Source organism: Bufo bufo, chromosome 1, assembly GCF_905171765.1.
Source record: "Bufo bufo chromosome 1, aBufBuf1.1, whole genome shotgun sequence".
NCBI classification, from domain to species: Eukaryota; Metazoa; Chordata; class Amphibia; order Anura; family Bufonidae; genus Bufo; species Bufo bufo.
The window spans coordinates 118301597-118319873 of record NC_053389.1 but is presented as its reverse complement, the minus strand read 5'-3'; the positions used below and the strand labels follow the sequence as shown (position 1 = coordinate 118319873).

Here is an 18277-nt window from a genome sequence, read left to right as displayed (position 1 = left end):
GACTGCCCCCTGCTGCCTGGCAGCACCCGATCTCTTACAGGGGGCTGTGATCCGCACAATTAACCCCTCAGGTGCTGCACCTGAGGGGTTAATTGTGCATATCATAGCCCCTTATAAGAGATCAAGGGCTGCCAGGCAGCAGGGGGCAGACCCCCCTCCCTCCCCAGTTTTAATTTCATTGGTGGCCAGTGCGCCCCCCCCGGCCCCCCCCCTCCCTCTATTGTAATATCATTGGTGGCCAGTGTGCGGCCTCCCCCGCCCCCCCCTCCCCTCCCTTTATTGTAATATCATTGGTGCCCAGTGTGCGTGCCCCCCCCCCCCCTCCCTCCCTCTATTGTATTATAATTGGTGGCCAGTGTGCGCTCCCCCCCCCCGATCATTGGTGGCAGCGGAGAGTTCCGATCGGAGTCCCAGTTTAATCGATGGGGCTCCGATCGGTAACCATGGCAACCAGGACGCTACTGCAGGCCTGGTTGCCATGGTTACTTAGCAATATTACAATATTAGAAGCATCATACTTACCTGCTGCGCTGTCTGTGACCGGCCGGGAATTCCTCCTACTGGTAAGTGACAGATCATTAAGCAATGCGCCGCACAGACCTGTCACTTACCAGTAGGAGGAGCTCCCGGCCGGTCACAGACAGCGCAGCAGGTAAGTATGATGCTTCTAATATTGTAATATTGCTAAGTAACCATGGCAACCAGGCCTGCAGTAGCGTCCTGGTTGCCATGGTTACCGATCGGAGCCCCAGCGATTAAACTGGGACTCCGATCGGAACTTTCCGCTGCCACCAATGATCGGGGGGCCGCACACTGGCCACCAATGATATTACAATAGAGGGAGGGGGGGGGGGGGCGCACACAGTCATGTACACAGTTCGTAGTATATTCTAACTAGAAGCGTCCCCATCACTATGGGAACGCCTCTGTGTTAGAATATACTGTCGGATATGAGTTTCACGATCTAACTCATATCCGACAGTATATTCTAACATAGAGGCGTTCCCATGGTGATGGGGACGCTTCAAGTTAAAATATACCATCGGATTGGAGAAAACTCAGATCCTGTGGTATATTAACTCCTGACTTTACATTGAAAGTCAATGGGGGACGGATCAGTTTGAAATTGCACCATATTGTGTCAACGTCAAACGGATCAGTCCCCATTGACTTGCATTGTAATTCAGGATGGATCCGTTTGCCTCCGCACGGCCAGGCGGACACCAAAACGACTTTTTTTTCATGTCCGTGGATACTCCAAAAATCAAGGAAGACCCACGGACGAAAAAACGGTCACGGATCACGGACCAATGGAACCCCGTTTTGCGGACCGTGAAAAAATACGGTCGTGTGCAATATGGAAAAGAACAAGAGCCTCTATGACCAGTTAAAAAATAGGAAATAGATTTTTTTTTTTAAAGGGATTGAGTTGTGTAGTAGTTCCTCATAAGGTCGCATTCACGCGACCATATTTTCGGTCCGGGTCCATGCACATTTTTTGCAGATAGCACGTGAACCTATTTCTATGGGGCTGCAAAAAAATGTCATCCTTGTTCTGTCCGCATCCATGTGGCCGTGCCGCAAATGATAGAACACGTCCTATTGTCCATTTTGACAATGGGGCCCGCGAAAAGTGCGGGATGTACACAGACTGTATCTACATTGTGAGGGTTGTAAAGCAGATACAGTTGTGTGAATGTAAGATGGTGCACAATCCATAACTTCCACCTAGACAGATAAGCATTATAGGTCCCTGGACAAGACGCTACTGAGCCCTTCCATGGTATGTATTAGAACATTAATACAGAGCGCCTATTTCTAACAATAAAATATTCAGCTGCTTTAGAACATGAAATACTCCAATTTCACATCTTTTATGCTGCACCAAAAATTGCCATTTGTAGGCAGGATATTATTACCTACAAGAACTACAGTTGCAAGAAAAAGTATGTGAACCCTTTGTAATGATATGGATTTCTGCACAAATTGGTCATAAAATGTGATCTGATCTTCATCTAAGTCACAAGAATAGACAATCACAGTCTGCTTAAACTAATAACACACAAAGAATTAAATGTTACCATGTTTTTATTGAACACACCATGTAAACATTCACAGTGCAGGTGGAAAAAGTATGTGAACCCCTAGACTAATGACATCTCTAAGAGCTAATTGGAGTGAGGTGCCAGCCAACTGGAGTCCAATCAATGAGATGAGATTGAAGGTGTTGGTCACAGCTGCCCTGCCCTATAAAAAAACACACACCAGTTCTGGGTTTGCTTTTCACAAGAAGCATTGCCTGATGTGAATGATGCCTCGCACAAAAGAGCTCTCAGAAGACCTCGCCAAAAGCCTTGCTGTTCATCAGTCCACGGTAAGACAAATTGTCTATAAATGGAGAAAGTTCCGCACTGCTGCTACTCTCCCTAGGAGTGGCCGTCCTGTAAAGATGACTGCAAGAGTACAGCGCACACTGCTTAATGAGGGGAAGAAGAATCCTAGAGTGTCAGCTAAAGACTTACAAAAGTCTCTGGCATATGCCAACATCCCTGTTAGCGAATCTACGATACATAAAACAGTAAATAAGAATGGATTTCATGGGAGCATACCACAGAGGAAGCCACTGCTGTCCAACAAAAACATTGCTGCACGTTTACAATTTGCACAAGAGCACCTGGATGTTCCACAGCAGTACTGGCAAAATATTCTGTGGACAGATGAAACCAAAGTTGAGTTGTTTGGAAGAAACACACAACACTATGTGTGGAGAAAAAGAGGCACAGCACACCAACATCAAAACCTCATCCCAACTGTGAAGTATGGTGGTGGGGGCATCATGGTTTGGGCCTGACCTCAACCAGATTGAGATACTGTGGCATGACCTCAAGAAAGCGATTCACACCAGACTGTAACAGTCCTACAGGCTCACCTGAGTCAGAGGACCGCTGTCTGGAGGTAGGAGTGGAGCCCAGTGGCAAGGACCGCAGGCAGATAGTAGGTGCAGGAAGTCTGGCAGAGGCGTAGTCGGTAGGCAGGCGGTGGGTCAGGGCAGGCGGCAGTAAGCGTGGTCAGACAATCCGGATGGCAACGGTGGTAGCAGTTCAGTAGGTAGGGACAAAGCAGAAGAGTAGTCGGTAGGCAATTCCTGGTCAGCAATGGACTTCCAGTAGTAGCAAGAGCAGCAGATGAGGAGAAGCTTGATCAAGGCTCAGGAGCTCAATAATCAGCAAGCTAGAGTGCAAGGGGCTGGACTTATATAGGGAAGTACCAGGTGTGGGGAATCAAGGGTGATGAGCAAGGCTTGGCAAGACTGAGGTTACATAATAGGTTTCAGGGAGGAATGTCCAGAGAGGACGGTAGCCTAGTAAGCAGGGCTACAGCCTGGGATGTGGCTGGTCATGGGTTCGAATCCCGACAGTACTCCCCCCCCCCCCCCCCTTCCAAGGTGACCTCCGGGCACCGCAGGGGCCGGCTTACCGGGGTGCCATTGGTGGAACTCTTTTACCAGTCTGGGGGCGTGGACATTTTCTTCTGGCTTCCAGGAGTTATCCTCGGGAGGGTAACCCTCCCACCCAATTAGGTATTGTAGTCTTCCCCGGTGGATCCTGGAGTCGAGGATCTTTGCGACAACGTATTCTTCTTCACCCTGTACCCTCACGGGTGGTGGAGGGGGCGAGTGGCGGCCTGTGAAGGTGTTCTCCACGTATGGCTTGAGGAGTGAGCAATGGAAGACAGGGTGCACCCTAATGGAGTCCGGAAGGTCAAGCCGGAACGTGACCTCGTTGATTTGTGCGGTGATCCGAAACAGACCCATGTATCTTTGGGCCAACTTTTTGGAGGGGACCTTCAATCTGAGGTTACTGGTGGACAGCCACACCTTGTCTCCCACATGGAAGCCCAGGGTGGGTTTGCGACGTCTGTCTGCTCCCTGTTTAAAACGCCTCTGGGCGAGCTGGAGGTTGTCTATAATGTACTTTTGTGCCTCCTGTAGGGTTGTTAGGCGTTCGGCCACTGCTGGGAGGGTGGAGGCGACGGGCAGGTGGGGAATGAACACCGGGTGCGAGCCTGTGTTAGCAAAGAAGGGGCTGTGCTTGGTTGAGCTGTGCTCAGCATTGTTGTAGGCCAACTCGGCCGTGGGGAGATGGTCAAGCCAGTCATCCTGCAGGTGGGAGCTGAAACAGCGTAGGTACTGCTCTAGGGTCTGATTAGTTCCCTCAGTCTGCCCGTTTGACTGAGGGTGGAAAGCGGAGGACAGGTTCACTTTAACCCCGAGCGCCAGGCAGAAGTTCTTCCAGAACTTTGAGGCGAATTGTACGCCTCGGTCGGAGACCACGTCGTCCGGGATCCCATGCAGCCTGAAGACCTCTCTGAGAATTAGATCGGCCGTCTGTTTGGCGGTGGGTATGCCTTTGTAGGGGTTGAAATTAGGGATCGACCGATATTGATTTTTTAGGGCCGATACCGATAATTTGTCAACTTTCAGGCCGATAGCCGATAATTTATACCGATATTCTGGGTATTTTTATTTTTGAGGAAAATTTTTTTTTTCCTACACAATTCTGCTGAAAATTAATGTTTATTGTTAACGTGTATTATTATTTTATTTTTTTTAAAAATCTTTTTCATTTATACTTAATATTTTTGTGTTTGTTTTTTTTTACTAACTTTTAGCCCCCTTAGGGACTAGAACCCTTGTCCTATTCACCCTGATAGAGCTATATCAGGGTGAATAGGAGATCACACTGTCCCTGCTGCTCTGTGCTCTGTGCACACAGCAGCATGGAGCTGAACATGGCAGCCAGGGCTTCAATAGCGTCCTGGCTGCCATGGTAACAGATCGGATCCCCAGGCTTACACTGCTGGGGCTCCGATCGGAGGAGGAGGGGATCCTGTGGCCACTGCCACCAATGATTAATACTGGGGGGGGGGGGGGGCGCACTGCGCCACCAATGTTTTTACTATTGGGATGGGGGTGGGGGGCGCACTGCGCCACCAATGATTAATACTAGGGGGCTTGGGGGGGCGCACTGCGCCACCAATGAACATAAGTCTCTCATTCATATACAGGAGGCGGGAGCTGGCTGCAGAATCACATAGCCGGCTCCCGACCCCTATGAACGGTAGCTGCGATCCGCGGCACCTAAGGGGGTTAACTACAGCGGACCGCAGCTGCCGTTCATAGAGGTCGGGAGCCGGCTATGTGATTCTGCAGCCAGCTCCCGCCTCCTGTATATGAATTAATGAAAGACTCATCTTCATTGGTGGCGCAGCGGCCACAGCCCCTCCCCTCCTCTTTTCTCCTCTCCTGCTATTGGCGGCAGTGGCAGCAGCATCACAGGGGGAGGAGACACTACTTCCTTCTCCCCTGTGCTGCGGAGGGAACACAGAACGCGCTGAGAGCAGCGCATTCTGTGTTCCCAATACGTTATCGGTATATCGGCAAAATAGATGCCGATACCGATAACGTTCAAAATCCTCAATATCGGCCGATAATCGGTCGATCCCTAGTTGAAATGGGCCATCTTGGTGAGACGGTCGACCACGGCCAGGATGGTGTTCATCCCTTTTGAAGGAGGAAGGTCTACCACAAAGTCCATGGGGATTGAGCCCCAGGGGCGGGAGGGAATAGGGAGGGGTTGTAACAGACCCACGGGAGAGGAACGAGGAGTCTTATTGCAGGCACAGACCGCGCACGAGGAGATGTACCTCTTGATGTCCTCCTTGTATGTTGGCCACCAGAAGGAGCGGGAGAGAAGCTCCTGGGTCTTTCTTGTGCCAAAATGGCCGGCCAGCTTAGAGTCATGGTTGAGTTTGAGCACTTCGAGCCGTGCGTTTTCTGGTACATATAGTTGTAGGTCCTGATGAAACCAATGAACGTTCTTAAACGTAAGGCTGATATTCCCTGTGGGGTGGGCGAGGAAGGGGTCATTTTCGTATCCTTTTTTGATTGTGCCCAGGAGTTCTTTAGAGTAGGTGGCCCCTACGACCCTTCTCTCGGGTAAGATGTTATTTTGGCCCTTGTTACTCTGTGAAAGCTCGGAAAACATTCTGGAGAGGGCGTCAGCCTTGCCGTTTTTTGATCCGGGGCGATAGGTGATGAGAAAGTTGAAGCGGAAAAAGAATAGGCTCCATCTGGCCTGTCTGGCTGAGAGTCTCTTAGCGCTGCGGATGAACTCGAGGTTCTTGTGGTCAGTTAGTACGATTATGGGGTTGGTGGCTCCCTCCAGCAGATGTCTCCACTCGGAGAAGGCATCCTTGATCGCCAGTAGTTCTTTGTTCCCGATGTCATAGTTCTTCTCGGAGGGGGACATCTGGCGGGAGAAATATGCGCACGGGTGTAATAGCATCCTCTCCCCTGTCCGTTGTGACAAAACTGCCCCCACCGTGGAGTCTGATGCATCCACTTCGACTGTAAATGGGAGCTCGGGGTTCGGGTGGATTAGGATTGGGGCAGAAGTGAAGAGGAGTTTCAACTTGGTGAATGCCTCCTGGGCCTCGGGTGTCCAGGAGAAGGGGACGTTGGGTGATTGGTGCTATGACCTTGGAGAAGTTCCGGATAAACGTTGGCGAAGCCAATGAATCTTTGTATCTCCTTCTCGTTTTTCGGAACGGGCCAGTTCATCACAGCTTGGACCTTCCCCGGGTCCATACTTAGGCCCTCTGGGGAGATGATGTATCCGAGGAACTGAGTGGTGGTTCGCTCAAACTCGCATTTCTCTAGCTTGATATAGAGAGAGTTCTGTCGGAGTCTCTGCAGTACCCTGCGGACGTGTTCGCGGTGCTGCTTGAGGTCTTCAGAGAAGATCAAGATGTCGTCTAGGTAAACGACTACAAAACAGATCCAGCATGTCCCTGAGGACGTCCCTAATGAAGTGCTGGAAGGTGGCGGGAGCATTGCAGAGTCCGAAAGGCATGACCAGGTACTCGAAATGACCATAACGTGTCCGGAAGGCGGTCTTCCATTTGTCCCCAGGGCGGATTCGGACGAAGTTGTAGGCCCCTCGAAGGTCAAGTTTAGTGAAGATCTTCGCTGCCCGGAGTCTCTCAAGGAGTTCTGAAATCAGTGGGAGCGGGTACCGGTTTTTTACGGTTATGTCGTTAAGCTTTCTGTAGTCTATGCAGGGAGGAGTCTTTTTTCTCTACGAAGAAAAAGGGGGCTCCCGCGGGGGAGGTGGAGGGCCGGATGAACCCCTTCCTCAGGTCCTCGTCCAGGTACTCTTTCAGAGCCTTGAGTTCAGGCTCTGAGAGGGAGGAGTAGATACTGCCAAAGGGTATTTCGGCCCCGGGCAACAGTTCTATAGGGCAGTCGTAGGGTCGGTGTGGTGGCAGCTTGTCTACGTTTTTCTTGTCGCAGACATCCTGGAACTCGCGGTATTGAGGGGGTCTCGTGAGTGGCCGGCCCCGAGGAGAGTGGGGATCCGTCGACGGTTTCCAGGTCAACGGGGGCTGCCTTGATTGTCAGTGGAATGTTCTTTTCGCGGGCAAAGGTTAGGTCCATGAAGTTGCCTCCCGCCCCGGAGTCTAACATCGCTGAACAGGGGAGTTGTCGCCCCTCAATGTCGATGAGGATGGGGACGATGAAGTGGGATCCATGAGCCGCCGTGTTGTTATTTTCAGGGGCTGCTGGCGGGGTTGGAGTCTGTGGTTGCTCCTTTAGCTCCGTGATGGCAATAGTCTTTCGGATCTTATGAGGACATTTGATGGCAAAATGACCCGCCTCCCCACAGTAGAGGCAGAGGTTTTCGGCCAGCCTTCTCTCCTTCTCAGCTGTGGATAGAGACCTACGTAGAGCGTCGACCTGCATAGGTTCAGTTACTGACTGGGGGTCGCGCTGGGCGGTGGAAGAGAAGGAGTAAGTGGTCTGTGGTCCGAGGACCAGAGTCTCTCTTTCCTCCTCTCGGAGAGTCTTTGATCTATCCGGATGCATAACTGAATGAAGTCATCCAGATCGTCCGGGGCCTCAACTCTGGCGAGTTCGTCCTTTATTATTCGGACAGGCCTCGCCGGAATTGGCTTCTCTGTGCCGCTGGGTTCCAGGTGGTGTCCGTGACCCAACTGCAAAACTCGGCGGTGTATTCGGCGACGGAGCGTCTCCCTTGCCGCAGACCATGTAGTCGCGCCTCGGCTGTCGCACAGCGGTTGGGGTCATCGAAGACTTGGCTCATGGCGGTGATGAAGTTGTTTAGGTTGTCCAGGAGCTGACTGTTAGTCTCCACGTATGGTGATGCCCATGCTAATGCTTCATCCGTCAGGAGATTGACCACAAATAGCACCTTCTTTTTCTCGGTGGTGAAGGGGGCCTGGTACATCTGAAAATAGATGCGGCATTTGTTTAGAAACCCCCGATACTGGCGTCTGTCGCCGCTGAATCTTGATGGGAGTGGCATGCGGGTGTCTGCGGGCGCGCCGTCGACATCCAGGAGTTGCCTCTGTAGTTCAATAATCTCCCTCTGTTGGCTTTGGACTACGCCTTGGAGCTGGGCAAATGTCTCCTGATATGTAGTACCAAATTCTTGAATTTCGGAGACCTGCTTACGCAGAGTGGCTATTGCGGACTCCATAGTGTGGCTGATTATTCTGTAACATTCCTACAGGCTCACCTGAGTCAGAGGAGCGCTGGCCAACAGAGGGAGGTAGGAGTGGAGCCCAGTGGCAAGGACCGCAGGCAGATAGTAGGTGTAGGAAGTCTGGCAGAGGCGTAGTCGGTAGGCAGGCGGTGGGTCAGGGCAGGCGGCAGTAAGCGTGGTCAGACAATCCGGATGGCAACGATGGTAGCAGTTCAGTAGGTAGGGACAAAGCAGAAGAGTAGTCGATAGGCAATTCCTGGTCAGCAGTGGACTTCCAGTAGTAGCAAGAGCAGCAGATGAGGAGAAGCTTGATCAAGGCTCAGGAGCTCAATAATCAGCAAGCTAGAGTGCAAGGGGCTGGACTTATATAGGGAAGTACCAGGTGTGGGGAATCAAGGGTGATGAGCAAGGCTTGGCAAGACTGAGGTTACATAATAGGTTTCAGGGAGGAATGTCCAGAGAGGACGGTAGCCTAGTAAGCAGGGCTACCGCCTGGGATGTGGCTGGTCACGGGTTCGAATCCCAGACATCCCAAGAATATTGCTGAACTGAAACAGTTCTGTAAAGAGGAATGGTCAAGAATTACTCCTGACCGTTGTGCACGTCTGATCTGCAACTACAGGAAACGTTTGGTTGAAGTTATTGCTGCCAAAGGAGGTTCAACCAGTTATTAAATCCATGGGTTCACATACTTTTTCCACCTGCACTGTGAATGTTTACATGGTGTGTTCAATAAAAACATGGTAACATTTAATTCTTTGTGTGTTATTAGTTTAAGCAGACTGTGATTGTCTATTGTTGTGACTTAAAGATCAGATCACATTTTATGACCGATTTGTGCAGAAATCCATATAATTCCAAAGGGTTCACATACTTTTTCTTGCAACTGTATATGGGGACACATGATCTTAATACTATTCATCCCCATACACAAGATGATTGGTGCATGTAAATGGCACTGACCAAATGCCGTATTATCCATTGGCACTTGTTAAAGGGACTACCCCCTTATTAATGTAAAAAAATGAAAATCTGAAATCATATAGTACATGACAATTTCTTTCTAACAAAGCTAGAACCAGCCTCAGGGTGTGTGTCCTTTTTGCTGCAGTTCGCGCCCTATCACACCTCAGGGGGCATGTCCTTTCTGCTGCACTTCTCCCCGTTGTCACAGCTCAGGGGAGTGTCCTTTCTGTTCTCTACCTGTAAGGGTCCATTCACACATCCGTATGTGTTTTGCGGATCCACAAAACACGGACACCGGCAATGTGCGTTCCGCATTTTGCTGACCGCACATGGCCGGCACTATAATAGAAAATGCCTAATCTTGTCGGCAATTGCGGACAAGAATAGGACATGTTCTATTTTTTTCGGGAACGGAATTGCGGACCCAGAAGTGCGGATCCAGAAATGCGGATCCGGACAGCACATAGTGTGGCCCCATAGAAATTAATGGGTCCGCAATTCCGTTCCGCAAAATGCTTTTAACAGTAGGTACAGTTGGTGGCAGTTGAACAATGGAACTGAGAATGTGTGATGTTACTGAGATGGATGGAGAAATAATTAAAAGAACTAACAGCAGGTGGCGCTATACAGATACATTGTATTGAATAACAAAACATTTTAAGTACATGTAATTCAGATCCATTGCTGGTTTAAAAAATGTATAATATTCTTCGGGGGGCAACCCCTTAGTTCTTCTCCGATACCCTATTGATAAGGCCGAATGCACACGGCCGTGTTCCGCGGCGGAGAGCGGTCCGTGGTATGCCGGGCTGGATTCCTGTTCAGAGCAGGAATTGGTTGCTATGACGCTGTGCGCTTCATGCCGACGCTGCACTACAGTAATACACTCGTAGTAGTGCAGCGGCGGCATGAAGCGCACGGCGTCATAGCAACCAATGAAGCCGTGCGTTCCTGCTCTGAACAGGAATCCAGCCCGGCATACCACGGACCGCTCTCGGCCGCGGAACACGGCCGTGTGGATTTGGCCTAATGTGAAGGATATTAGCAGGTGCTCAGTTCTAAGTATATGGATTTGTCCAATAATTATATCAGCTCTTATGAGGTGCAGAAAAACTCTTAAAGGGATTGACCCATTCCAAAAATTATGGCATATCGATATGAATAAATGTCAGATAGGTGTGGGTCATACCTCCTATTTCCAGAATGGGCCCCTGAAATGAAGGGAGAGCAGCCATCCTCCATTCACCATTATGGGAGTTCCTGAAATAACAGAGCACTGGCTCGGCTATTTCTGGCAATCCCATAGCTGTGAATAGAGAGATGGCCGTGCCTGGATGATCTGCTCTCCATTCACTGTTTTGGGACTTGCGAAAATACCAAAGGGCGCGTGCTTAGTTATTTATAGTCTTAAAGCAGTGAACGGAGAGGACACTGTGCATGCAAGGCATGCGCTCCTTCACTTCTGGGGCGTATTCTGGAGATAGGAGCAGGTCCCATAGGTGGTACCCACACCTATCTGACATTTATGGCATATCCTTATAATAAACCATAAATGTTGGGGTGGGACAACCCCTTTAAAGGGAACCTGTCACCGGGATTTTGTGTATAGAGCTGAGGACATGGGTTGCTAGATGGCAGCTTGCACATCCACAATACCCAGTCCCCAGAGCTCTGTGTGCTTTTATTGTGTAAAAAAAAATATTTGATACATATGTAAATTAACCTGAGATGAGTCCAGCGTGAAGAAGCCCAGCACCGCCCCGCATCCTCAGAATCTCCTCCTTGATCCCTGACGTCAGAAAGCTAGAGTGCCGTAATCTCGTGATGCACGCGCAGTTCCGTCCCTGAGGCCGATGCCAGCACAGGGAAGGAACACTATGAGGACACTGCGCATGCGCTAGCTCGTACATCGCGAGATTACGGCGCTCTAGCTTTCTGATGTCGGGGAACAAGCAGGAGATTCTGAGGACACAGAGCTATGGGGACTGGGTATTGCGGATGTGCTAGCGGCCATCTAGCAACCCATGTCCTCAACTCTATACACAAAATCCTGGTGACAGGTTCCCTTTAAGTGTCAGTACTGACCAATCGGATTCCAGATTAAATACTTTATTTGGAATAGAATATCAAATTTATAAAAATACTAAGGCAACTTAAAGTACAAATCTTACATGCTTACACACACCTTAGCACTTGAGTTCGTTCATTTAGCCTGTATAGTTATATCTGTTTCTGGAAAAGCTGGGTGGCAGCTCATGTGAGCGCTAGTACAGGTCCCACACTGCGCACCACTCAACTTTCCTAGAGTCCTGAACAGCAGATCAACCTAATTAAAGGGGTTGTCTGTATCTCCAAAAGAAAAAGCCTCTGATGCTCATAGGGGGGCTGCCTGGGTGAAAATGGGGATATGTCCAGCTTCAGAGCCCCTTTAAGCAGCGATATAAACAGCATCAGCAGTCAGATTTCTCATGGATAATCTGCACCTGTCGGGGTTGGCACAATTCTGAACTTCTTAGCAGGATCCAACAGACACCATTATAAGGCAGTGGGATCCTGCGCTATCATTGATAAACCGCTCCTGTTTGGGGACGGAAAATCTTTACATTTTGCGATAGACTCCATTTGAAAGTAATGGGGTTAGTCAGAAGCCATAGTGTGACAGATCGGCCACTACGTCATGGCTTCATTTATAACTGATGTAAACAGTCTTTATGCTTCATTTTTTCAGACCTGGACGAAATTCTGTGTAAATTGTAAACGTGGGCGCAGGTTCAGTCTACAGGGAACATTCCTCTACTATATTTGGTGGTTTCCTCTTATAAATATATACATTAGAAAAGGCTTATACCATGTAAATCTGCAGCTGCTCATCTATGGAACATATACCCTGTCTACAACTGTGGATTTTGTTTTATGCACCAAGGTACAGGCCATCAATCATGGCAGCCGATTCGAGCAGGAAATCAAAGCCGAACAAGAGGAGAAGAAGAGACAGGCAGAAGAGAAGGTGCAGAGGAAGGCTGCCTTCAAAGAGCTACAGTCCGCCTTCAAGCCATAAAACAGAGCAGAGTATTTTCATAGCATGCAGAGAGAGAAATTATCTATATACAGTACCTATATAATGCAGGGTGTACAAACTTGTTCTTCCGTTGTTGCTGGATTACAACTCCTAGCATGTTCTACCAGCCAAGGGCTGCAAATAGTGGTTCATCAATACCTGAAGAGCTAAGATGAGACATTCCTGCTGCTAAATATATGGAAAAAGAATATATCTAATTTATTGCTTACGGTTGGATGGACCAATAAAGTGAATCATTTCACTAGTGATTTCCATTTTTATGTTGCAGACGCAGTATTTTTTTACATCATTACTGTTTTTTTGTGAAATGTGTAAATAAAAAAATAAAAACTCATGGCTGCTACTTGATGCTACTTTTATTTTCCAGTCGTACAGTTTAATTTTGGCACAGTCCAGGGGGTGGCACAGAATTTTCTGGTCCAAAGGCCACATTGTCAAACCACCACTCTCAAGGGCTGCAATCAAACTCTTAGGCCTCTTACACATGGCCGTTGCCCTGCCGTGGCCGTATTACGGCCCGCATACACGGGGCACTGGCCGTGTGCATTCTGCATCACGGATGCGAACCCATTCACTTTTTTTTTCTATCGCCCAAAAAATAAAAAAAACCTATAGCTCTCAGAACAGGGAGACAATAAAACACAAAGTTTTTTATTTAAAAACTGCTATTATTGTGCTAAAGTGAAATACATAAAAAAAAATATACATATTAGGTATCGCCACGTCCGCAACAACCAGCTCTATAAAAACATCACATGACCCATCACTTGAATGGGTCCGCAAATCCGGAGATGCGGTGCGGAACGGAAGCACTGAACGGAACCCCATGGAAGCACTACGGAGTGCTTCCGTGGGGGTCCGTCCTGAAAAAAAAAAATAGAACTTGTATGTTTTTGCAGAACGGACAGATCGCGAACCCCATTCAAGTGAATGGGTCCGCGATCCGCATCCGGCTGCCCCGCGGTCCGTGCCCGCAATTTGCAGTCTGCAGCATGGGCCCGGCCAGCTCATGGTCGTGTGCAAGAGGCCTTAAAGTGTAATTGTCATTTTTTTCATTTGCTAGTTTATTAGAGCTAGGCATGTATACTGAGTTAGTCTGTCAATGATTGTCAAAAGATCTGTAATTACCTTATAATAACAGCTTTCATTAATGTCCTCTGTCCCTTTCCACTGCTCCCTTAAAAGACCGTTGCTATGGCTTGTCTGTCTTCCCTTTAGTATAAACAGAAGACAGAGGGGCAGTGAATGCCTGTATTATGCTTCACAGTGAGGAGGCGTGTCTCTCAGTAATCCAATCTGATTGGCTGGCAGGGAGCTGCTGGCTACAGCAAGTGTGTATGTGAAGTGAGGGGAAGCAGTTTTGGCCTCAGAGAACTGGCAGAAGATCCTCATATTGTAGGGTTTAGAACAGCCATAACTAAGGGAAAAGCTCAAGGAAAACAGTAGTATGTAAAGAAACGAAACCTTGCTTTATGCATAATGCTGCAGCAGCAGTAACATATGCCAAAATAGATTTTATTTATGAAAACATTTACATGTTAAGGGGGTCATTTATTAAGACCAGCGTTTTAGACACAGATCTTAATAACTCTTATAGCTGGCTGTGGATCCGCTTAAGTTATGAAGAGGAGCCGGCTTCTAAATAACTTCGGTGTGTCCAGCGCCAGTCTAAATGTAAGCCATCTTCCTTTCTGGCTTACATTTAGACCATTTTCTACACTTAAAACAGGCGTAGAAAATGATGAATCGAGCGGCCATCTAGCAAACCATGTCCTCAGCTCTATACACAAAATCCCGGTGACAGGTTCCCTTTAATGCTGTTAATTGGCCTGTGGCACATTTGCAGCATTTTACAGTACCAGCAACGTGGATGAGATTTTAAAGAAATCTCATGAACACGCAATGAAAAAAAAAAAATTTAAATAGTGTAAATTGGCCACCGGTGCGGATTATCTGCAGCATGTCAGCTTTAGGGCTCATGCACACAAACGTATTTTCTTTTTGTGTCCGTTCCGTTTTTTTTTGCGGATAGGATGCAGACCCATTCAATTCAATGGGTCTGCAAAAAATGTAGACCGCACATCGTGTGCTATCCGCATCCGTATGTCTGTTCCGTAGCTTCCCCCCCCCCCAAAAAAAAAGAACATGTCCTATTCTTGTCCGTTTTGCGACAGGCATTGTTACAATGGATCTGCAAAAAAAAAAAAACATGCCATACGGACGTCAATTTTTTTTTTTTTTTGCGAACTGCAAAACACATACAGTCATGTGAATGTATCCTTATGCAATGCAGAGGGTGAACTCAGTGGAATTTACTCTGTGGACAATTCACCTCATGTGGCCAAGCTGCAGGTTGTGCACCCCATGGTATGTATAGATACTCAAAAAATTCAGACAGTGTGACCATTTGTGGCAATAATCAATCCTGAGAATGAGGAGGCAACAACTATAAAGCGGACTGCAGTCGGACACATTCTCATGGACAGAGCAGTGCTGCAGTTCCCTGCACAGTGGGTGCCCAGGGTAAGGCTACTTTCACACTAGTGGCAGGATGGATCCGACAGGCTGTTCACCCTGTCAGATCCGTCATGCCGCTATTTCGCCGTGCCGGACTGCCGCTCCGTCCCCATTGACTATAATGGGGACGGGGGCGGAGCTCCGGCGCAAGGCCGCTGGACTAAAAGTACTGCATGTCCGGCGACCCCATGGTGAAATAGCAGCAGGATGGATCCGACAGGGTGAACAGCCTGTCGGATCCGTCCTGCCGCTAGTGTGAAAGTACCCTAAAACACTTAAAGGGGAGACCGCGCTAAACCTGTACTGCACTCCATTCTCTAAAATTGATGGGAGTCCCAGAGGTCGACCCCCAAATAGTAATGGCAAATCTGTGAAGGTGGGAATACCCATTTAAATGGGTATTTCCATCTGGACACTTGTGGCATATCAATAGGAAGTGCGGTATATTTCCGATAGGTGCGGACCTGCCGTAAATGGAGAGCATGCCACACATAAGCCCCATCCTCTCCTTTCAGTGCAATAGCAATTCTAAAAATGAAATGAGCAAGTGCGCTCAGCTGTTTTTGGAAGTCCCATAGCATTGAATAGAGAAGACGCCTGCATGCTTAGCCGCCTCTCTATTCATTGATTTAGGACTTTTAAAATTATCCAAGTGAGCACACTTGGATATTTTTGGAAGTTCCATAGCAGTGAACAGAGAGCGCCATGCATGTGCAGTGTGCTCTCCATTCATGGCTGGTCCCAGAATTGAGATCTGCATCTACTGAACATTTATGGAACATCCGATCAATAGGCCTATAACTGTTCAAATGGGACAACCCCTTTAAGGAGACATCCATTATCATGACTGTTACAAACAGTTTTTTTTAAGCTACTAACATTTTCACAAACCCCTGACATTTTATGCAAATTGATCCTCTATCTGTAGTGTTAAGAAGAGGCACAAGGGGGTTGTCTTGCTTCAGCAAATGGCATTTATCATGTAGAGAAAATGATTATTACTTACCGGTAATTTGATTTTCCAGAGCCCATGACAGCACCACGAGAGAGAGGATCCGCCCCCACAGACAGGAAACCTACAGAATAAAAGGGCGGACACTCTCCTCCCAATTCAGTGTGATATCCAAGCACCGGAGGAAGGCCGCCAACATATTGTTAGATAAACGTTTAAATATATATTTTTTTATTTTATTTTATATATTTTTTTTATTATTATGCTACACCGTGTGAATACAGAACCAACACACAGAAAAAAAACAAAACCCAACAGGGAGGGAATATAAGTGTGCTGTCATGGGCTCTGGAAATAAATAATTCCTCTTACCGGTAATTGGTTTTTCCAATAGCCTCCACAACGGCACTTATTGGAGGAGTGTCCCCGCCTCGGACAGGAAACAACGACGTAGAAGCAGAAGATTTAAGAACCTCCTCCCCTTTACCTAGTCAGTCAATAAGAGAGGACACGGAAGTGATGCCAAGATAAATTTTGTATTAATAACCAAGGACAATTACATCATTAGAAGGAAAACAATAAGTCTTTACAAACTTAGACCCATGTAATAATATTTTAGGGAGGGAATCCCAGTGCCGTTGTGGAGGCTATTGGAAAAACCAATTACCGGTAAGAGTAATTATTTATTTTCCCTAACGCCTCCACAACGGCACTTATTGGAGGATTAACAGAGTAATAGGATCTAGGGAGGGACAGCAGCAGAAAGTACCCTGCGCCCAAATGATAAGTCCTGGTTCTCAAGGATATCCAGCCTATAGTGATTGAAAAAAGTCATAGGATTGGCCCAGGTTGCGGCTCTACATATCTGTTCTAATGATACAGATGTTGCCTCCGCCCATGAGGATGATACCGCTCTGGTGGAGTGAGCCCTTATTCCAACCGGGGGTTGGAGGTCTTTCTGCAGGTAAGCTAACTGGATCATATTTTTTATCCATCTGGATATCGTAGGTTTGCTTGCCCCGTGACCTTTGTTGGGCCCTTGGTACTGTAAGAACAGCTGGTCTGAGTGCCTGAACGATGAAGTTCTGTTGAGGTAGCAGATTACCACCCTTCTTACATCCAAGTTGTGGTAATTCTTCTCCTTTTCCGAGGTTGGTGAAGGACAGAACGAGGGCAGTGATATTTCTTGTTCGCAGTGAAATCTAGACACTACCTTAGGTAGGAAGGCTGGGCAATGTTTCAGAATTATGCGATCATCGAAGATTGTCAGATAAGGAGGTTTATATGAAAAGGCTTGGATCTCCCCGACTCTTCTAGCCGTTGTAATGGCCGTAAGGAATACTGTCTTCAACGTCAGAAGTTTCAGGGATATATCTTCTATAGGTTCGAACGAGGGAGACATTAGTACAGACAGTACTAAATTAAGATCCCATGGAGCAATGGTAGGACGGGCTACAGGAGTCTCTCGTTGCGCCCTTGAGAAAACGCTTTATTAAAGAGGATTCTGACAACTTGTAAGGGTTGCTGGCCTGAGGCCTTTGTCAAGTCCGGCTTGACGGAACTGCTGAATTTGAGGAATGTTGGGCAAACTCGCGTCACCCGCGAATTTCTGAAAGGCTTTCCAGGTCCGCATATAAATTCTGGATGTTATGGGTTTCCGGCTGAGCATAAGAGTAGAAATAACTGAATCCGAGAGTCCCTTTTTTCTTAAAGTGTTGCGTTCAGTCTCCAGGCCCTCAGGTTCAAGTTTTTGACGCTTGGGTGATCTACTGGGCCTTGATGAAGGAGATTCGGAATGGATGGGAGGACCCAGGATTCCCCTGCTGAAAGGTGAAGTAGTAAGGGGAACCAGGATCTTCTCGGCCAGTGAGGGGCTATAAAGATTACCTTGGCCTTCTCTTCCTGTACCTTTATCAGAGACTTCGGTATTAGGCTGAAGGGAGGAAAGGCATAGAGAAGGCAGTTTGGCCATGGTCGGGATAGGGCATCTATCCATAATGGCTGGTCCTTTTGGGAGAGGGAACAGAACTGTTTGGTCTGTTTGTTGGACTTTGTCGCAAACAGATCTATTTCTGGAGTCCCCCACTTGAGACACAATTGGTGAAATATTTGTGGATTTAGGGACCACTCTCCCTCTTTCAGAGTTTGACGGCTGAGGAAGTCGGCTAAAGTATTGACTTCTCCTCTGACATGTAA

The 18277-nt window shown here is 48.0% G+C and overlaps 1 protein-coding gene across 1 annotated transcript in view; it reads left to right on the top strand.

Moving 5' to 3' along the window:
- EFHD2 (EF-hand domain family member D2) overlaps positions 1–12940 on the top strand; it is a 46863-nt gene extending 33923 nt beyond the window's left edge. The window contains exon 4 of the mRNA XM_040415565.1: positions 12457–12940. Within this exon, the coding sequence (XP_040271499.1) occupies positions 12457–12591 (135 nt within the window). The 3' untranslated portion in view covers positions 12592–12940. The remainder of the gene's footprint in view (positions 1–12456) is intronic.
- Positions 12941–18277: the final 5337 nt, after the last annotated feature.